The sequence below is a fragment of the Neophocaena asiaeorientalis genome, unplaced genomic scaffold (assembly GCF_003031525.2).
Source record: "Neophocaena asiaeorientalis asiaeorientalis breed wild unplaced genomic scaffold, Neophocaena_asiaeorientalis_V1.1 scaffold550, whole genome shotgun sequence".
Lineage (NCBI taxonomy): Eukaryota > Metazoa > Chordata > Mammalia > Artiodactyla > Phocoenidae > Neophocaena > Neophocaena asiaeorientalis.
In genome coordinates, this window is record NW_020173396.1 from 1,790,212 (window position 1) to 1,813,143 (window position 22,932).

Here is a 22,932-nt window from a genome sequence, read left to right on the forward strand (position 1 = left end):
TAAGTTATCCAATAAATCATGGGCCAATTGGGTATACTTGGATTCACTGCCTAAGTTTCAGCTCTTCACGGGGTTCTAGAAAGGCTGTGAGGTTGCTGGAAAGGCTACGGAAGTACAGCAGTATTAAGAAAATTGTAAGGCCCTTCTCTGTGATCTCTAAATACACAGAGAGCAATAGCAGCTATTTTCTATAAATTTGAGTCCAACAACTCAATAACGGTCTTTTACTGACCACTACCATCCTTTTAGTTCTTTAAGATTTTTTTTTCTTAATCAGAAGTATGATTTAGAGTAAATAAACAAGTGGAAGAAGAGGAAAATATAAAATATAAATTGCCTGATATACATTATAAATATACTTAAAAAACAACGTATAGTTATTTGAAGAACTTCTATTTAAAATAATGCTTCTATTTTTGGCTATTTAAACCTATGCCTAACTTTTTAGATTCAGAAATGCAAGGAAACCAGCACTTAGAAGAGGTGATCAATACTTAGAAGGCTTCAGAATTAGATAAGTATCTCTGAGGAAGAGATTATGAATTGCTCAATATTACCCACAGTAGCTTTTAGAAAATAATGTAAAATACACATTCAGCTGATAATGTGTACGTAATATCTTGTTTACATATTTCAATTAATATTGAACAAATAGGGGTTCATGCCCTCTACAAGCCTAAGGGACTGTGGAACATTCAGCACCACACTTGAATCCTGAAATGTTGGCAAATTAGGAATGTTCCCTTGCTTGTTCAATCATTTATTCATTTAATTCACAAAACATGAATTGAACATATGTGATACTAGGTTCTAGGTAAAAACCAGCAGTCAAGACCAAAGATAAGACACTTGTCTTCATGGAGCTTAACATTTAGTAAATGATACTGTTGGATTCTAGTACTGGGGAGATGGCTTGATGGGCAAAGTGGTCCAAATAAAAACTTTCAATCCTGGCTGCACCTCAGAATCAACTGGGAAGCTTTTAAAAAGTGCATAATCCCGCACTCTATCCATAATGATTCTGGTTCTGTAGATTGTGGGTGGTGTCTATACATTTCTATACATTTATAAAGGTCCCCAAATAATTTGGGGGAACCACAGGTACCTTTCAATGCTAAGATTTTACAATACTAGGACACTCTTTCAAATGATGCTTAATTTACCAATTCAAGAAATGGTGCTATGATTTCAGGGGTTTTAATTGAAACATAAGTAACCTATCAAACTGATAATATACATAAGTTACAATAGTTGTGAATGCAAATTGCTCCAATATTAATTTAGTTATAACTAATCATTGTGGTTTGATGATAACAGCTTGTTCCTTTTATTTTAACAAATGCATATTAGGCATTATAGTATATATGTATATATATGTACATACACACACATACACACATATGTATTTATATGGGGTTACAGTTTGATTTGGTTCATTTTCCTGTAAAAATGATTACATATAAAAATTAATAGCCAAAACTTCATTACATTTTATAATGATTACATGATAAAGATTTAAGAACATTTGTAATTCTTTATGATGCTTATTATTTTTTTCAAAAGCAATAATACCTTAATGCATTATATAGTAGCATAAGTATTTATATGGCTACTATTATTATCCATCTGTCTACATCCAGAGGGTAATGATTTCTTTTTTTTTTTTTCCGGCCCCACTGCATGGCTTATGGGATCTTAGTTCCCCAGCCAGGGATTGAACCCAGAACCCAGGCCCTTGGCAGTGAAAGTGCGGAGTCCTAACCACTGGACTGCCAGGGAATTCCCATGTTGATTTCTATACATAGAATGTAATGGCATACACAAATATGTGACTTTTAAAAGCGGTAATTTGATGTTTATGTGGTTTTGAAGGGAGGGTATAGTTAGCTAAATACATAAAATAAGTAATGTGGTAAAATAAACACCAAATGCTTATACATAATCTTTTGGTTTTTTACCCATCTCATATGTTTTTCCATTTAAAATTATTTTTCACCAGTAATCTATCTTTAATAGAGAAAAAGAGAAAGTTATGCTCTGTGATTAAACCTAGTAATTTGCATACCCTTATGCAGAATCTACAGAGAAAATAACCGTGGCCTTTACGAAGAACAGCACAGCCCAGTCTAGCTGGAGCTCAGTTTCATGATAACGGACCACATACAACACCACCTAGGACTTCCTTCAGCCATGGTGAGGCGGGGAGCAAGCAATCACCCCAAGGTCAGGCCTGCTAGGCTCTGGGTTGGAATGAAGGACACATAGGAAGTATAGAAAAGGTCACTCTTTTGTCCAGTCTGAGGCACAGATGACCATTGGAAGACCACCAATAAGCCGTCACTGTGCTCAGACAACAACATATAAGGAGTTCTACTATTTATATTTCATCTACATTTAAAATATAAAGTTGTGATCTGACCCATTACTCTGCTTTCCACTATTCCTGCCACATGATATAACATGATCATCTAAACCAACGGTCCCCAATGTTTTTGGCACCAGGGACCAGTTTCATGGAAGACAATTTTTCCACAGACCGGGGGTTGGGGGTTGGGGATGGTTCGGGATGATTCAAGCGCATTACATCTATTGTGCACTTTATTTCTATCATTGCTACACTGTAATATACAATGAAACAATTATACAGCTCACCATAACGCAGAATCGGTGGGAGCCCTGAGCTTGTTTTCACTTGCCACTCACTGATAGGTTTTGTTTTTTTACATCTTTATTGGATTATAATTGCTTTACAATGTTGTGTTAGTTTCTGCTGTACAACAAAGTGAATCAGCTATATGTATACCTATATTCCCTCCCTCATGAGCCTCCCTCTCTCCCTCCTCATCCCACCCCTCTAGGTCGTCACAAAGCACCGAGCTGGGGGGCTTCCCTGGTGGCGTACTTGTTAAGAATCTGCCTGCCAATGCAGGGGACACAGGTTTGAGCCCTAGTCCGGGAAGATCCCACATGCCGCGGAGCAAGTAAGCCCGTGTGCCACAACTACTGAGCCTGTGCTCTAGAGCCCGTGAGCCACAACTACTGAGCCCATGTGCCACAACTACTGAAGCCTGTGCACCTAGAGCCTGTGCTCCACAACAAGAGAAGCCACTGCAATGAGAAGCCTGTGCACTGCCACAAAGAGTAGCCTCCACTCGCCACAATTAGAGAAAGCCCGCCCACAGTAATGAAGACCCAATGCAGACAAAAATAAACAAATAAATAAATTTATTAAAAAAAAAAAACGCACCGAGCTGATCTCCCTGTGCTATACAGCAGCTTCATGAGTCTGCAAGCAACGAATTTATTATGGTCTCTGTGCAGTCAAACCTCTCTGCTAATGATAATCTGTATTTGCAGCTGCTCCCCAGAGCTAGTATCACCGCCGCAGCTCCACCTCAGATCATCAGGCATTAGATTCCTATAAGGAGAATGCAACCGTGCAACCTATCGCAAGTGCAGTTCACAGTAGGGTTCGCGCTCCTGTGAGAATCTAATGCTGCTGATCTGACAGGAGGCGGAGCTCAGGCGGTAACGCGAGTGACGGGGAGCGGCTGTAAATACAGATGAAGCTTCGCTCGCTCGCCTGCCGCTCCCCTCCTGCTCTGCGGCCAGGTTCCTAACATGGGTTGGGACCCCTGATCTAAACCATCTCTTTAAAACCACCAAAGATGATTTGGCAGCCTGCTTTGCAATCCATTCCAGCACTGCTGGACCTTTTTTTTTTTTCGGTACGCGGGCCCCTCACTGTTGTGGCCTCTCCCGTTGCGGAGCACAGGCTCCGGAAGCGCAGGCTCAGCGGCCATGGCTCACATGGGATCTTCCCGGACTGGGGCAGGAACCCGTGTCCCCTGCATTGGCAGGCGGACTCTCAACCACTGCGCCACCAGGGAAGCCCCACTGCTGGACCTTTTAAAACCTATTTTTTCTTCTGTAGTATTAATCAATTCTTATCTCCTATGTTGAAATACATTAAAAAAAATAAAAGCCCATAATCTGGTGCAAGGAATGGTTAATATTTATAACATTAATTTAGTTATAACTAATCATTACTTTACAACTAGTCAAGCAATGATAAGTTAATGTAACAGTAAATACAACCAATCTGCCTCCACTTTCGGGCTACTCCTCGGTAACCTAGGATTACTGATGATGGTAAAATTAGATTCTACTTCGGCTTAAGTGATAAGAGTGCTGCTATTTTCGATGCATAGTGTACTCATCTTATTTCCTATGTGATGGCCTCATTCTTAAATTAATAATTATGATTAACATGTATCATCTTCTTTATGCCCCACTATAATCATACCATCAATGTGAGAGCAAGGAACGTGTCTTAATCTAGATTCCTGGTGCTCAGCACAGTCTGGGGGACAAAGAAAGTGTCTTAAGAATTTTTCTGCTGGGGACTTCCCTGGCAGTCCAGGTCCGGTGGTTAGGACTCTGTGCTTCCACTGCAGGGGGTATGGGTTGCATCCCTGGTTAGGTAACTAAAATCCCTCATTCTGCATGGCGTGGCCAAAAAAAAAAAAAGAATTTTTCTGCTGCATAGTTGTTGTCGAATGAGATAGTGAGGGAAGGTGCTAAGTATTATTTCCACCAGGTAAGTAAGAAAGACATACTTGAGTAAGTCTGGCTAGCACAAAGACTCACAACCATAAATGACAGAACAGTGACTAGAACCCAGATCTGTTGACATTTTCTGTTACACAGGCCCAGTTTCATAAAAAGGTATAGTGATATTACAACAGTTCAAAAGTTACCTGTTTAACTCCAATTGTGTGAGATCCAGAAAGGCTGAGCCCATAAAGTCATCCTGTAGTCCAAAGTCATAGTCAAATACCTATGAAGCCAAAGACACAGACATTATTATAAACAATTCCAATATAAGCTTTAAGTGAAAAACGTCTTCATTATAAAATACTGGTTGTCTATGTCACCAAAATCAATAAAATTTCCTAAGATTTATTTTTAAAATTTTATTTGTTTTTGTGTTTTGAAATACTAAGGTCTCACAAAACATTCAAAGGAAATTACACTTAATTTTATAATTAAAATTCCTGATTCGTATAAAGTAGAACGTCAAAGAAGGTGATAACAAAATCAAATAAATTATAGTGAATCCTCAAAAATGTGGGAACCACAGGCTTATAATATTTTCCTCTCATTATAGATGGTCTATTAGAATTACTGAAAGGCAAAGTGATTTGGTATGAAATTCAACAAATATGTCTTCCATACTGGGCTGTAGGTGATGAAGATATGACTCCAATTTCTTGTATTTTTCAGGTCATCAAAGATATATTCTCTGATATTATAGGACAATGCCATTTTAAACATACAAATAAGTAAACATTAAGCTATTATGATTAAAGTACTTCATAAAGTTATTCTAAGGTTAAATTAAATTTTTAATTAGGGCATAATATTAATGTGACTAGCAACAACAAAACAGAAAGAAAAAGAAAAGAATGTATTTCTTTCTTCTGTCAAAACTATTTATCTTCTTTTTGCCCTTCATGGTTTATATTCATACTATGATGAACAAGACAGGCAACGTGCTTGACCTTCTGAACCCTACATTGAATAGCTGGGAGAGTCCATAAAAACGCAAATAGATATATACAGTTCAGTGAGGAGCACCATGGAGACAGAAGTGTAAGGCAATGTGTTGGGAGCTGATATTTTATTTTATTTTATTTTATTTTATTTTATTTTTTGCGCGGGCCTCTCACTGCTGTGGCCTCTCCCGTCACGGAGCACAGGCTCCGGATGCATAGGCTCAGTGGCCATGGTTCACGGGCCCAGCCGCTCCGCGGCATGTGGGATCTTCCCAGACCGGGGCACAAACCCGCGCGTCCCCTGCATCGGCAGGCGGACTCTCAACCACTGCGTCACCAGGGAAGCCCAATTTTTTTAAACTAATTAAAAAAATGTTTTTATTCAGGTATAGTTGATGTACAATATTATATAAGTTTTAGGTGTACAACACAGTGATTCACAATTTTTAAAGGTTATACTCCGTTTATAGTTATTATAAAAAGTGGCTATATTCCCTGTGCTGTACAATATATCCTGTAGCTGACTTATTTTATACATAGTAGTTTGTACCTCTTAATCCCCTACTCCTATCTTGCCCCTCCCCCCTTCCCTTTCCCCACTGGTTATCACTAGTTTGTTCTCTATATTTATGAGTCTGTTTCTTTCTTGTTATATTTATTAGTTTGTTGTATTTTTTAGATTCCACATATAAGTGACATCATACAGAATTTGTCCTTCTCTGTCTGACTTATTTCACTTAGTGTAATACCCTCTAAGTCCATCTGGTTGTTGCAAGTGGCAAAACTTCATTCTTTTTTATGGCTGAGTAATATTCCATCACACACACACACACACACACACACACACACACACACACACACACACACACAAACACCATATCTTCTTTATCCAACCATCTCCTGATGGACACTTAGGTTGTTTCCATACCTTGGCAATTATAAATAATGCTGCCACGAACATTGGGGTACATGTGTCTTTTCTAATTAGTGTTTCCATTTTCTTTGGATATATATCCAGGAGTGGACATACATCCATTTTAAAGGTACAGTTCAATGAGTTTTGACAAATGTCTATGGCTATGCAACCACTGACACAGTCAAGGTGGAAGACAATTCCATAACTCCCAAAGTTCCCTCATGATCCTTTTTAACATTCTTCTTCCTCACCTGCTCTGCCCTTAGCAAACACCGATCTGCTTTCTGTTTCATAGATTTGCTTTGTTTTTCTATAATTTCATAAAACAAACTACTGGTTACCAAGGGGGGAAAGGGGGGGGGTTGAATGAATGGGAGATTGGGATTGACATATATGTACCACAATGTATAAAATAGATAACTAGTGAGACCCTACTGTATAGCACAGGGAACTCTACTCAATGCTCTGTGGTGACCTAAATGGGAAAGAAATCTTAAAAAAAGTGGATATACGTATACATGTAACTGATTCACTTTGCTGCACGGCAGAAACTAACACAACATTGTAAAGCAACTCTACTCCAATAAAAACTAATTTAAAAAAGTAAAAAAACCCATGATGCTGAGTGATATAAGCATTCAATGAGAATATACATTTGGAGCTGATATTTTAAATTGGGAGTCCAGGAAGGCCTCTCAGAGGAAGTGTGATTGTGTAGAGACTAAAATGATGAGAACGATTAAGCCATTAGAGTGACACTGGAATGGGAAGAGCGCACCAGGTGGAGGAAACAGCAAGTGATTAGCATGTTCAAGGATCAGCCAGCAGCCAGTGTGGCTGAAGCAGACTGAGAAAGATGGAGAGAGGAAGGAAGTTGGAGGGAGAGCTCAGAGCTAGATCAGATGGGGTCATTTCCAAAGAACTCTAAGTGAATGGGAGTGGGCTAATTTCCATCCATTTAAACATTTCTTACTCATTTATTTCCTTGGTCAACACTGATTAAATGCTTATTATGTGCCAGACACTGTGCTAGGTATTGAGTAAACTGTGGTGAGGAAATCTCACATTGTCAATGCTTATAGTTTAGTGAGTGAGGCAGATGTTAAACAAGGAAGTGCACAGGTGATAGAATTACAAACTTAGATGACTGTTGTAAAGAAAAGAACAGGGTACAAAAAGAAAAAAAATTACATTGGAGATCAGGGAAAGCTTTTAAGATTGATAAAAAGGTTAATAGATGGAGTTTAGAGTTGTGTTTCTGACCTTTTCAAATAGAAAATCATTGTATTGCTCACTGGAGTAAATGAGCATAAACAGGTAAGTCTGCTCTTGAAAGGATCACCCAGACCACTGGACTCTCCAGGAGGTGAGAATGCACTGGGCTGAGAGAACCCGTAGCTCAGCATCCCTCTGGCCAATCCTTGACACAACAGTTAAAAAGCTCCAAGCTGGGGCTTCCCTGGTGGCGCAGTGGTTGGGGGTCTGCCTGCCAATGCAGGGGACACAGGTTCATGCCCTGGTCCGGGAAGATCCCACATGCCGCGGAGCGGCTGGGCCCGTGAGCCATGGTCGCTGAGCCTGCGCATCCGGAGCCTTTGCTCCGCACCGGGAGAGGCCACAACAGTGAGAGGCCCGCATACCAAAAAAAAAAAAAAAAAGCTCCAAGCTGAGGGAGTAGCATGTACAGAAGCCTTGTATCTGTTACTGTTTTCTTTTCTCTAGTACAGGTGTACTGCAATTTAAACAAACTTAATATGTAAAAAGTTGATATTAAAAAAAAAGTAAATCCCTTGCTTTACAAAGGGATTCTTAAATTAGAAGAGTCACAAGGGATTTATTTAAGTTATAAGCTCCTCTAATGCCTTTTAAATTATTCAATTTATAGTCATTTGATTTACTTACAACCTTTCAGGAGTACATTTGTTGTAGAAAGCACAGCACTCCCGCAGTAAATATTCTCCTTGATCAATTACACTTCTGAACTTTAGTCATCTGCTCAGTATCTTATACAACTGACACCTTGGTATTTGCAAGTGGCTGCAGTAGCGTATTTTACAACATAAAATTTACACCAAAATTAGAGAAATTTCTCTTGTGCAATCTCTTCTGATTGTATCAGCCTTAAGGATTAAAATCTTGGGGAGACTACAGTGACATACAGTCCATGAGAACACCTGGGATTCACCTACACATATGAAGTGGAAAGCTGTGAATCCAGTGAATTGATCGGTATAGACAGCCCAAACGGGTGAGTCAACATTCAAACTCTGTTTATTCTCATGGGGAGAGTCTTTTCTACCGTCCTAATGCTAGATGTTTACATTAGTTCTCAATTCCTATTACTCAGCAAAGGCATAAACACAGGGAAGAATGGAAACACCAGAATCCATTCCTTAATGAAATTGTTTGCTATGCAATTTGGTTCCAAGCTCTATAAACTATTTGTCAGAGGGAGCATTGCTCTAGGTGAAGTGTCAGAAAATATAGAACATAGAAGAGTGATGAAATAGGAGAGGCACTCCCACTGCAATAAGAAGCACAGTTAATGACGATTAATGTTTACTCAACATTTACCATATATAAGGCATTGTGTTAAACACATCATATAGATTTTTAAATTTCATTCTCATACAACTCAGTGAACAAAGTATTGTTTCCATTTGTCAGATAAGGAATCCAAAGCTTAAAACATTTATGTTACTTGCCCCTAAATGCCCGGGCTAAGAAGAGGTCAGATTCAAATCTTGTAATGGATTTCAGACACAGAGCATATTTAAAGTGATGTACAGTCAGGGTTGAGGGTCGTTGGTATATGAAATTCTTTTTAGGACCCTTAGAACCTACTGAGAAATAATTTTGGACAAGACAGTTATATGGTCCTTAGTTAGCTTGACCCATGCTTTAAGTACCTTTTCAATTTTAAATCTTAAGCTTGGATAGATGTGAGTTATTTAAGGAACTATCAAGTTTGTTAAAATGACAATCTTAGAATCAGTACTATGGCTCCAAACAGAACAGTTTTCCTAGTTATCAAAATCTTTCTATTATTTAGAAGAGCACTTTCAATTTAGCTCTTCTAGCTCATGATTAGGCCAAACAAGCAACAATTTACATTTCTCCTTTTAGATTACTTCTACCTCTTTCCACTGTAATTCTGGGTGCTCATCATGTACCTGGAATAATAGTGTCAGTGAAATTACAATGGAGAATCTGAATTTAATTCAACTGAAATGGATGCTGAATTTACTCTATTATTTAAGATGCGTGCTGGAGCATCTCTGTGGATACAGAGCAGGCTCCAGGGGCTCTTATCTCAATTAGAAGCACTGCATTTAACTCCCAGATTCTACTGCTACCCTAAGATAAATGTTTCAAGCCCATCCCTGCAGCCTTGTTTTTATACCTGCCCTTACTGTGAAGTCATTCATAACTGAAGGAATATTCTCTTTTTATCAAAATTCAAAGCTATATGAATTCCAACCAATTGGAAAGTGTATTTATTTATTTTCTGTAGTATTTAAAAATGACACTACCAAGATTTTTTTAAATTTGTTTTTACTAGAAATGTTATAAGTACTGTAACTTCAGGGTGATGTTATAACCTTAGCTTAGAACTGAATTTTGTTTCCCTTGGTAATCTTTACACTGATAGAAATCAGATTACAGTGTGCATGTGGACTTCTTTTTCATTGAACCATAGAGAGGAGGGTTGAAGACAATATTTTCTAATCGTCTAGTTCATGGATGCATTTTCATATTACCTGTCACTACAGAATCAGTTAGTCCCTAAGAAATCTTTCAGGCAAGATTAATTTCCTATCACAGAGGATGTGGGCATCATATAAAAGTCAATCACACAGAGCTATGTGGAGACCATGAAAATAATGCAATCTTCATGAAGTTCTAGTAACTTAAAATATCATTTCCACCAATGTATATTATTTAGGTCTTTGTGTGTCCCACATTAGGCAAAAAGTAGGTAACACAAAACATGGGAAAAGTAAAGGTGAAAGTCAGAAATTTTTTTTCAAAAGAAGCCCTATGCATGGTCCAGAAAATGAAAATCAAATGAAAAAGATCAAAGCATATTAAAAAGTATAAAGCATTCATAAAAATAAAGTCTTGTTATTTTATGTTTGTACTAGTATTTGAGAGGCCAGTGTGATTTCTGTTTAACTTATTTTTTATTATGTAGAAATGTAAAAAAAAAGTGTCAAATCTTTTACAATTCACTATGTATCTTCTTCTGTAAGGTGGAAGTTAAGTTGTGGCTACATAATGCTGTACTTTGGAAACTCAAAGTGGTAAAAAACACAAACCAAAAGCACCCTTGGGTTTTCTCTCCTAACTTCTTTGTTCCCAGTGTCATTAACCAGGCCTTTGGTCTATAGGCGGTGTTACAGTCTCCGTTTTCAGTATGTAAGTGTATCTATTCTTGCTCTCTTAAACCAAAACAAACATTTTTGCCACCATTTTTTTCTGTGTACCTAAGATTTTTGTTCGCTTTTGAGCCTATTATGATATGCCTTTTGAAATACACATTTGACATCTGAATTTCTGCACAGATGAATTTCATTCTTGAACACAAAAGAATAGCAGAGGGACCCAACCATTACCTAATGTAACACTGGAACATTCATTTGTAACCGTTTTAAAGACTAGAGATCCACATGCTTCTGTCATAGAGTAATATCCCATTCAAGAAATAGATCCACAGCAAACGCAATTAGAAATTAATCCTTTTCTTCCATAATTTCCCTCTTAAGGGACATTATATGAGATCCCAATGGCCCAGTGCTATCCTTATTAACCCTGCTTTCCTTTCCTATCCATTTCCTTCATGGTTGCAACTGCTCTAACTTATTTCTTCTAAACCTCCCTAGGAATAGGCTTCCTTAATCCTACTTATCTTTTTAAAAATTCCTTTTTTCCCCTTATCTCAGTTCTTTATTATGAAGGTATTTCCTTTTTTCTCATGTAGACATTTCTTTCCCTCTAGAGATGAGGAGCATCTCTGATCATGGAGGTCTTCCCTTTGGTGGGAGGAGGGTTGGCCATGAAGACTCTCACATTAATAATTCTTGGGTCATGATTTTTGAACACTAAAAGATAGATCACTAATTCTATTTAACTGATTTCCTTTAGCCATTGTCCATTTGAGACAATTTCTTAAGCAAATACAGGTCTATGCTCCCCATAATGACTTCTAGAAACTTATCAACTACATACTTGTAGTTCTCTTTTTCATCGATTTGATAATGGTCCTGCTATGACTTTAGTAACATCTTGATTACTTTTTCCTTTCTGTGGAAAACAGAAACAACTGGAAGCAATGCAAATGAAGATTTGAGGGGAAGAAGGATGCCCAGAGATTGCTGAAAGAGTGATCAAGTGACCTTTGGGGCTCATGTGCCAGTTGTGACAATTTAGAGAAAAGGATGGGGCATGTGATGTGGTAAAAGTAGAAAAACGTTTGGTCACCGCATGGATAGTCAGAACGTAAGAGTCAAAAAGAATATAAGTACCTAGAGATATGAATTAAAGGGAAGTCAGGTTTGAAAGTAAAATAAGGAATTAAGGTTAACTCCATAAATTCTTCTTCTTTTTTTTTTCTAACTACATCAAATGAAAGGAAATACTTTTTTTTCCCCCCATAGTTGGTAATGTAATAGAGACAGGAGCTTTCCTCCCTCTATTATGTTTACCCTCCTCACCTTCCAAGTAAAGCATTTTGTTTGCAACCAAGAATGGTAGATCCCTGATATAATTCTTTCTAAAATATTTATTTATTTATTTATGGCTGCGTTGGGTCTTCGTTGCTGTGCGCGGGCTTTTCTCTAGTTGCAGCGAGCAGGGGCTACTCTTCATTGTGGTGCGTGGGCTTCTCATTGTGGTGGCTTCTCTTGTTGCGGAGCACAGGCTCTAGGCGCATGGAGTTCTGTAGTCGTGGCATGCAGGCTCAGTAGTTGTGGCTCGCGGGCTCTAGAGCACAGGCTCAGTAGCTGTGGCACACAGGCTTAGTTGCTCCGCGGCATGTGGGATCTTCCTGGACCAGGGCTCAAACCCATGTCCCCTTCATTGGCAGGTGGATTCTTAACCGCTCTGCCACCAGGGAAGTCTCCCCTGCTATAATTTTTAAACAGAAAAGGTGTGTTCTGTGTAAGCTCTTCCTGCTAGATTATATGGAGTCTTGTTTTTATACGTTCCCAAAGTGCACTAAATCAGTTAACTGTACCAAGCAGGAGGAGATAGACTTCATATTTCTCCTAAATATAACTGGCAATAGAACTGTCCAGAAGAAAGATGCTCCCACCAGCTCCCCCTCCCCTATAGCTCATTTCTGTCACATCACCAACAGATCAGAATTGTGCATAGCAGAATACACCTCTGGTGAAAAACCTCATCAGACAGACAGACATTATAAGAAACCATTAAACGGGGATTTCTATACCAGATTACATTAGGGAAAAACAAATAAATGGTTCACCTTTATGTACAATGGTTCCTTAAGATGTTCAACAAGAAGGCAAGCTTTCTCCTCCCACACAGGATTGAGGCTCTTGTGTATTATTTTACTTCTAAAAACTTCTTTTCCTCCAATTTTAAACTTCACGTATGGATCACTTGTCCCTGTTAAAGAGATACAGATTGATCCATGTTAATCATGCTTTTCTACAGAAGCAAGAGAATAGCTCATCTAAACATTAGAAAGTGTTTAAAGGAATAAAATTTAAGTAAACCTTATCACATGAGAAAAATAAGGATTAAGTGCCTTTTCCTAAATTTTCCCTTAAATATTCAAGTGACAGTAAATAATAATAAAATTATTATTATTATATCTTCTGATCTTAATACTGTAACCCTGTTCTGGTATTTTAAAACTCTACTGCATGCTGCATTTATAAATTTAATTCATGTTGTAAATGATAGAGATTAATCTGACGTTTCATCTGGTCAACTATAAAAAAGATGATCCATGATCTTGGCTGATTTAACAAGTTTTAGACATATATACTGCTAAAAATTTACACTAGTTTAATAGGTTTTGGAAAAGGTGAGTCTTAAATTGAGCTTCAGTTTTATCCTTGGTCCCATATTTTCTTCACAGGTATCAATTTTATCCTTGGTCCCGTATTTTGTTCACAGGTTTCAAATTTAGAATGCTAGGGAAGGATGCCTCAGAGGAAGGCATCAAGAGGAAGGGCACAAATGATTGGTGAATAACCTGGGTACTTCATGTTATCCATTAATACCTCCTAAGCTCCCTATGAAGATAAAGGAAATAAGAGCCATCAAATAAGTTGCTCTTGGGTACACAGCTAGCAAGAAATGGAGTGAAGATTCCAAGCAAGGCTGTGTGGCTCTAATGCCTGTGCTTTTTTTTTTTTGCCCTGCAACTTCAAGAGGGAAGGGCCTCTATATACGTTCATTTATGTTATACCATTTCTCATTTTGACCGATGAACATCAATCTTGGCCTCATAACTCTATGCTGTTATTAAGGATTCCTAGAAAAGGTGAATCAGGAACATCCCCAAGGAAACCATTCCAGTGCGTGACAATCTTCAACCTCAGAAAATAATTCTTTATACATGACCTGACTCCCTTAGAATAAAATTGTAATTCTTCCTGTTTTGTCCAACCTGAAACTATAGTTGATAACTATGGTCTACACGATTTAAAGAAAAATATGAGTGGGGCTCAGAAAATTGTAAAGCACCATGTAAATGTTAGGTATTAAAATTATGAGGCTGATAAACTCACTACCTATTCCCCCTCAATAAACTCACTACCTATTCCTCCTCAATACTCCACTCACCTCCATGACACATAAATATCTATGCTAAATATAAGGATTGCCTTATAGGATATGGATTTTCTTATTTAATCATTTGGGGACTCTCTCAAAACTCTCCACATTCCCCTAGTAAATTGAAGACCTTGTTTTTGTATGACTAGACCTGGGTCTAACAAAATAACGACTTTCCATTTTGTGAAACTCCCATTTTGACAGCTTGATTTTATAACAAGACAAACTTTAAAAAATGTTTATAAATGTAAATGTAGGCTTAATACTAAACTGTTACAATGCATTCTTTAAAGGAGTCAATGGAACCAAAATGTTTAACAGTTAAAATGGCTATTTTTTAAGGCCCTGATCCCCAGCTACAGGCTGAGCACTCCGGGGAGTGGAAGTGTTATAGCATGTAATTTGAGAGATATTAACATCCATGTACCCATCTGAATTTCCTCAGTCATGCAGTTTTGTCTCTGATTTTTAAAATCACCTATGCAGCTACTACCAGCTGCTAAAATACAATATGCTCCATGAGATCAGAGCCATTTGTATCACTGTGTTTTAAACCTCCAGCACTTAGTACAGAATTAGACATATTGTTCCTCAATAAACATTTGGTGAATAATTGAATGACTTAATGACTTAACGATGTGGGTGGTAGACCTCTCTTCTTGCTGACTTTTGTCACCTCCACTTGGATACATAATAGACATTCCAGTGTTAACATAGGCCCCGATCCTCCCTCAGGCTTTGTCAGATTGTTAAAGTCTCCATTATTTGACAGTTTCTCAAGCAAGACAAAATTACTTTCCATACCTCCTTCTCCATCCAGAACACCACCAAGTCTGATTAATTCTCCTCCACTCTAGTTCAGCTACCATGATTCCTGTGCTGTGCAACTACAATGATAGCCTCCTAACTGGGCTTCCCACGCTTCCGTGTCCTCCCGTATTAATTCTCTATATGACAGCCAGACTGACCTTTTAAACCTGCAAATTTAATCTTCCCCCTTCTTTGCTTAACACATCTCAACACCGTTCAACTACACCTATAATAAAATCCAAAATATCTAACGTGGTATACAGAACTTGCTGTTTCTCCACCTTCATTTTTGGCCCCTACTCTCTTCCAGCTTTCCTGTTACTAGAAGTTCTCCTCTGTTTCTTCCAGTCTTCACATATTCCAGCCAGGCTCTCTCTTCCCCTTTTGCCTGGCTGACACTTCTTATCTTCCAGGCCTTAGTTTAAATATAATTTGCTCAGGAATGCCTTCCTCAACCATCCCAATCTGAATTAGGTCTCTTTGTCACTTTCTCCTGACATTTGCTCTTCTGCTTAGTAGCACTAATCATTATGCTACTTATAGGTTAATTTGTATGTCTACCAGTTTACTGTAGGAATTTTCCCGTTGGCTATAACCCCCCGCGAGGGCAGGACTCTGCCCCAGCACGTGGCACAGTGTCTGGGGCAGAGCCTGTACTCAGTAAGGATTTGTTCAATGGATGAGTAAATGAATGACCTTACAGCTCACAGTGTACACAGTACTGCTAAATACATCCTCAAAGGGACTCCGTGAAGTTGGTGAAAGCATATATTATCAACCTATATTGCAGGTGAGAAACAACCGGAGATTCAGTGTGACTTGCACCAAATCACTTAAGAAGCTAACAAGTAACAGGATGAAAGGCAAATTTACACTTCAGACGCCAAGTCCAGGGTTCCTTCTATTCAGCTTTTTAGGAAACATGGACATCCATATTTTCCTTTTTTAACTCTAAAACACCACCACAGAAGTATTATGTAAAGACGTTGAACAATCATTTAGACACTACAAATCATGCCAATATTGACAAGTAACTTATTCTCACTTAAAAAACTCTCACACTTATTATCTGTCTTAATCACCCTAAGGCCTCTGTGAGTCTAACTACTGCCTCCGTTTTACAGATGAGACAAGTAGGAAAGGTCAAGTGGTCTGCTCCAGGTCAGACTAGAAGTCAAATCTGGAGCCTAGTCCAGTTAATTCTCTCTCTGGCACATCATCCTAAACCGTTCACCCCCTTCAAGGTATAACAATCTTGTATCTCTTTGGTCCAAAATAGGTATGAAAAAGCCTTTTACAAGAAAAGTGACTTCAAGGAAGTTGGACTGTGTTTCTTAACAGTTATTGATATTAGTATCTCACACTATTTAATTTAGCCATTATGCAAACAACTGACATAACTTATGATTTAGCACAGAAGCCTATACACTCAAATGTAAATCTTTTTTGGAAGCAATCTGTTTCTTGCTCCTTACCAGAAACACTTTGCTCAACCACTGTCTATGCTAACTGTCAAAATCCCCTTAGAATTAGGGACAACTCGTTCCTAGAATCCTGCCGGGTGATCCACTAGGTCTTGAATGCAGAACTTAAATTACAAAAAGGAATCTAGATCACTCTTGTTAACATTTACTGAACACGTACTATGTCAAATATAACATACCACCCAATGAGCCTGTGAGGCGAGTTGTAGTGTTACCTAGGTTACGGTTGAGGAAACCATGTTTCATTTGTTCTGTTGGCATTTATTGAATACCCTCAAGTGGTATTACATACAAATATATAGTGTGGAACAGGTAAGTAAATTCCCCAAAGTCACACAGCTAGGATGCTGGAACTTGAAATTAAATATTACATGAGGCCACCTCCAAACAACATTTTTCACGGTTGGTATCGTATCCTTGATGCCACTTGAGGCAGTAAATATCCAATGGCCTGAAGAAATAACAATCCAGAAAACAAGAGTCGGTCTAAGGGTTAAGTAAAGGTTTAGGGACAGAGTTTTGACTCTTTGATAGGCACTAAGATCTCAGGGATTGGTATAGAAAAGAGAGAAAGGCTGTTTTAAGGGACTTTGAAAAGATATTATGATGGTGAAATATATTGTAAATGTGTGGCTTTGGCCACAGGATAACCTGGATTGGAGATGGTACATATGTCAGCAAATTTCACAGTCATAAGTACAGGAAAACAGCTCCAGATGCACACACATGGTGAGTCAGTCATCTGACTTTTCCTGCTGTGTTTTGACTCCATAGAATAAAATCTGCTACATTTCTCCCTTTCCAACTATCATTCAGAGGCTTCTGGGTGCTATTATTAAATTTTAATAACTTTTTTAGTAGTCAAAACTCTTTAAGGAATTTCTAATTGTTTACTTATTATTGTAACTGAGGGACCTTTGTTGACTGAGAGTCCTTAATTTAAAGTTCAAGACCTTCAGCTTGTGATTCCAACACAGAACTGGAGACATCATTCTTTTAATTTAGTTTCAGTAAAAGATTTGTACCTAATGCTCTAATCTTTTATGTTGAAAGGTAGTCACTTTTTTACCTGGTAATATTAATAGGTATTATTTGTTTTTTAAAAAGGAATTCTGTGGTCAAGCATATTGGAAAATGCTGATTTAATACAAAATTAAACAGATTAATTTTCTATAACTTTTTTTTTTTTTTTTTTTGTGGTATGCGGGCCTCTCACTGTTGTGGCCTCTTGCGTTGTGAAGCACAGGCTCCGGACGCGCAGGCTCAGCAGCCATGGCTCACGGGCCCAGCCGCTCCACGGCATGTGGGATCTTCCTGGACCGGGGAACGAACCCGTGTCCCCTGCATCAGCAGGCGGACTCTCAACCACTGCGCCACCAGGGAAGCCCATCTATAGCTTTTAAATAAGACAATGTGCACTTTTACTCTCCAAGGGGATATGACAGGTCTTTGACCGTACAGCCTATTTATCTTGAGTGTATCTTTCAGGACTAATAATCCCTGATCTCTCTTTGGGAAATGCTACCTTATTATATTTCATAGATGAGGAAGTTGGAGGTTCTTTTATTGTAATAGATTTTCCAGTGAATTCAAGTCATTTTATTATAATAAAACTCCAAGTAAATCCAAGCCACTAACTTGTGGTTAGCCTTTAACAAATATATTACACACACACACACACACACACACACACACAAAAGAGATTTAGTTTGTTGGTTCAAAAAACTCAAAAAGTAAATTCAAGTGCCAGTGCTGTTTTGTTGCAATATTGCATTCAACCACAAGATGGCACAAACACTTATCAAATTACTATTGTGAGGCCTGTGGTTCTGCTCTTCAAAGTTAAGGCATTTCTACTGCACCCTTGGCAGTTCTCAGGCATTTCTAGCAAGCTGTGCTTTGCTGTTATTCGCTGGACTGTGGCCCTCATTACAATCTTTTTTATGGTGATAATAAAATGTAAACAGGGAAAATAAATATAGAAGAAGAAACGAGGAAGTGTTAGCCCTAAAATAAAATTCAGATTTATTTTATCATATTCAAGAGCAACCTTTCACACATTCATTTTATCAGATAGCATTAACTTCAGAATTTATTTTAAAACATTATTATTTTATCTTATAATTATAAATCCTGTGCTTTAAAAATTCTAGAGTATTTTAGATTTAGGGAATTTTCATTGTATATATCTGAATCCTAGGATCAAATTGTTTGAAAAAGAGGAATTAGATGGTTTGTATAATGTTTCTTCATGTAGTAAAGAAAAACATGTCCCCATGCTATGGTTTTTGTTTGTTTATTTGAGTCAGGACATCTGAGCATTTCAACATTTTGTGTGACTATTTAGCCTTTAATATAATTTAAGTCCAACATAGAACTAAACTTGTCTGAATGGGTCCCCTTTTGTGCAGCAATAAACACAGCACACACAAGATGGCAGTCTTCCTTTCCTTAAAATAGTGTGAAAGCTCTTTAAAATGTAAATAGCCATATAGTAATGAATGTCCTGTTTTTCATTTTCAGAATAAATGAGCCTCCTGGTTAACAAGTTTAAATCAGTCTTATCCCAAACCTAGTATATAATGAAACAGAAACAGCTATTCCTGTTTCAGGGGCTTATACTTATTCAATAACGCTAACTCCTAATCAAAAACAATGCGAAATTGAAACTCGGTCTTATGGAGAAAGAGAAGGAGAAGGAGGAAGATGAAAAGAAAGAAGAAAAAAGACAAAAGAGAAGTGAATATAAATATTAAGTGTGAACAGTTAAAAAGAATTCAAATTTAGGGTGGATCTTCCTGAAGGTATTCAATCCTTCTACAAACATTTAAAGCTAGCTACTTTTGTTGACCAAATACAACAGAGAAAATATCTGTTCTGTAACAAGGTCCTTCACACTTGAAAGAGGCCTGTAAAAATAGAGAAGTTCAAAGCATACTCAGAGCAATAGATATCTTTATATACATTTATTTTTATTAATGATTTAAAAATCTTCAAAACAGGTACCTTATTTATACATTAAAATTATTCCTTAAACTGTCTTGTTCCTTCTTCATTTTTTGTTTTTTTGAGATTTATAATGCCCTACAGTGGAAACATTACATAGGGCTAAATAACTATATTAAAATTAAAATGCAAAAAGCTTATAATCACATATGGTTTAATGTTATAAATAAAAGGAAACTAAAATCTTTTTCCATAATGAGGAATATGAATATTCCAGTGATTTTTAAATTGTTGGTTAAACTAATACTGTGATAAAATGCAGTATAGGACTGAACTAAATAAATTTCTTTGAGGAGTAGAAGAAACTTCCAGACACACCGTATAGAGAAGGTGTAAATGACAGGAACAGACTATTGATTTTTATGAATAATTTTTTTGGCTTATTTTTCTCTTGTAAATGCAGAGTTCTGAATATGTAAGAAAAAATAATACACGTATTTGGGGTAAATACAGCTCACTCAAGTTCCCCTGCACACACGGCATAAATTATAGGTGGTATCTACAAGCAATTTCCTGGTAACTTCTGGAAGTTTTGGTAAACTACAACATGGAAGGGGGGTGGTTACTTACATTTTTTTCACACAGATTTGGACAAATACTGCTTTAATTGTGAATATTAATTGTATATTAATCTATGGCATAAGAACAACTGCAATAGAGAAGCGTGTTCTGGATGTCACAGTCATTCTTTCCAAAGGGCTCTGCTCCTCCCACCCCTGGGAGCTCCCTCTGTGACCAGTGATCAGTGAACAGACTTTGGAGGTATAAATATACTCATCCTTTAAGCACGATTTTTACCTAAGGAGAAACAATTTTCTCTGGAATTCTTCTAGAATATGTTACTATGTTTTTACAGCCATCTTAACCAAACAAGATCAAATATAATTTTTAAAAAAAAATGTTAAACACTCAACTTTTGTATGTAAAAAATATCAGAATATTAAAATTTTATACCCTAAATATCTATACTCTCCTCAATCCTTTTTCTTCTGGCTATCTCAATACTCTTCTGAGACTGTTGCCTTGAGTGTCACTAGTAACATTTTTTGGCTTCCATATATGTTGTATTGTATCATTTTATACAACAAGGATGTATTAGTCACTAGTAACTTTTCATCACTGCTTTCAATGGCTTTTTCTTAGACTGCAGCCCCTTCCATCTGTGGGTCACAGTGAGTGTTATTAACTCCACTGACCCCGAAATTTTCTTCTTTGTGGATTCTGTGACACTGCTCACAGTAAGTCCTGTGCTGGAAAGAATACTGACCAAAGTCACTTTTGCTTCTTATAAGCAGTGTGGTCTTAGAAAAGTCATTTAACTGCTCTTGTCTATAGTTTTTCAACCTTTAAAATGAGGGGATTTCTCAACTTTCTCTGAGAAAAGTCAAGGATCTATAAGATTTCACTTCCATGCCCTTGACAGAGACTGAGCCATTCCACATAAGTGTATTTTTCAGGAAACTAAAAATTACCGTGTCAAACACCAAGACCATTTTTATTAATAAGTTTGAAGGAAATATTTCTAAATTATATTTTTCTTCTATTTGGGTAAATAATGAATACAATTTTTAAAAATGGGGCAGAGCATCATTTGCTGATTTTATGTATCTGGGAAATTATCATCAAGGTTCTAGGAAAGCAAAGTTAAATCTTCTGTGGAAAACCAATGAAACTCGAGTAGCAATATTTCATTTTCTGAAACTCCCAATGGAATGCTGCTAAAAACCAGGAGATATTCCTTTTATCACAGAGAGTCTCCCCCAGGGATACTCCTATAATCTGTTTATTCTTATTTTGTTTCATTTCTTTCAATGTAGAGTTATAAACTGAACAGTATTATTTCTATTGCTATATATGCCAGTGAACAAAATGTGTTTCTTAAAATATAACAAATTAAAAGCGATCTGAGGTGTAAGAAGCCTGATTTCCCGAAACATTGTGTGGAGGAGAGCTATCTGCCAACCGGAAGCACGTGTCTTGGACTATCACATGGGTGAGAGATAAACTCCTATTACATCTGAGCCATTAAATAATTTGGGGGTGTATTTGTAATCACAGTTCAGCCTATCCTAACTGATGAAGATTCCTAAGCCTTGGGAATTCTAATTAAAATTCCACTTGCAACCACAGTTTAGCCTATGTCACCCGATAAATGTTCCGAAGCCCTCTGATTCTAATTCCTAAAATATCTCTTGAAATCATCTCTGCCACCACTGTCTCATCATTCCTTGTCTAGATTATTCTAAGAGCCTTCTGCTTGGTTTCCCTTCTCCCTTCCAATCTATCCTCTGAACACTGCCAGAGTCCTCTCTTGTCAAATACAAATCAGGCACTTGATTCTTCTTGGACTACATTTCACTCCATCTTCTGCACCCACAAGCACTGCTGTGGGTAACCCAGGCTCCACAACTCTGGCTCAGGGTCAGTATTCAAAGCCTCTCCTTGTCCAGGAGATTTTGCACATGTGTTTGTGTATTTTTATTATCTTATACTCTTATCATGGAGCCTTCTGATCCTAATTTGGCTTCTGTGGCAGACTGAACCCCTACATCCATTTCTCCTCTTTTTCATTTTAGTAATAGAGTCTCTGTGAGTTTAGCAGGACATGTGATTATTCCATTAGAGAATTTCTTATTTTCCAAACAACGGGTATGGCCATGTGGCCGAGTCCGCAAGATGTGTAAAGTGACATATGCAACTTCCAGATCCTTTTTTGTTTGTTTGTTTTGGGTTTTTTTGGTAAGTTGGCTGATAGAGTATATGCTTCCTGTAGTGGTTTTTTTTTTTTGTTTTTTTTTGTTTTTAGTTTTTTAATCATTAAAAAATATTGAAGTATAGTTAATTTATAGTGTATTTGTTTCAGGTATACAGCAAAGTGATTCAGTTATACATATATATATACACACATACACATACATATACATTCTTTTTCAGATTCTTTTCCATTATAGGTTATTACAAGATATTGAGTATAGTTCCCTGTGCTATACGGTAGGTCCTTGTTGTTTACCTATTTTATATATAGTAGTGTGTACATGTTAATAGCGAATTCCTAATTTATCTCTCCCCACACCCTGCTATCCCCTTTGGTAACAATAAGCTTGTTATCTACGTCTGTGAGTCTATTTCTGTTTTGTAAATAAGTTCATTTTTATAATTTTTTAAGATTCTACATATAAGTCACATCATATGTCATTTTTCTTTCTCTGTCTGCCTTACTTCACTTAGTATGATCATCTCTAGGTCCATCTATGTTGCTGCAAATGGTGTTAGTTCATTCTTTTTATGGCTGAGTAATATTCAAATATATATATATGCCACATCTTCTTTATCTTTTCATCTGTCGATG

The 22,932-nt window shown here is 37.3% G+C and overlaps 1 protein-coding gene across 13 annotated transcripts in view; it reads right to left on the minus strand.

The window, feature by feature from the left end:
* MCTP1 (multiple C2 and transmembrane domain containing 1) overlaps nucleotides 1–22,932 on the minus strand; it is a 352,345-nt gene that overhangs the window by 245,159 nt on the left and 84,254 nt on the right. For all 13 annotated transcript variants that reach the window (XR_003003489.1, XM_024746952.1, XM_024746948.1 and 10 more), the window contains exons 3-4: nucleotides 12,962–13,104; nucleotides 4,761–4,840 (exon numbers count right to left, since the gene is read on the minus strand). Coding sequence is in view for 12 of the 13 variants with exons in the window: in XM_024746952.1 (XP_024602720.1) it covers nucleotides 4,761–4,840; nucleotides 12,962–13,104 (223 nt within the window). In the remaining variant the exon portion in view is untranslated. The remainder of the gene's footprint in view (nucleotides 1–4,760; nucleotides 4,841–12,961; nucleotides 13,105–22,932) is intronic.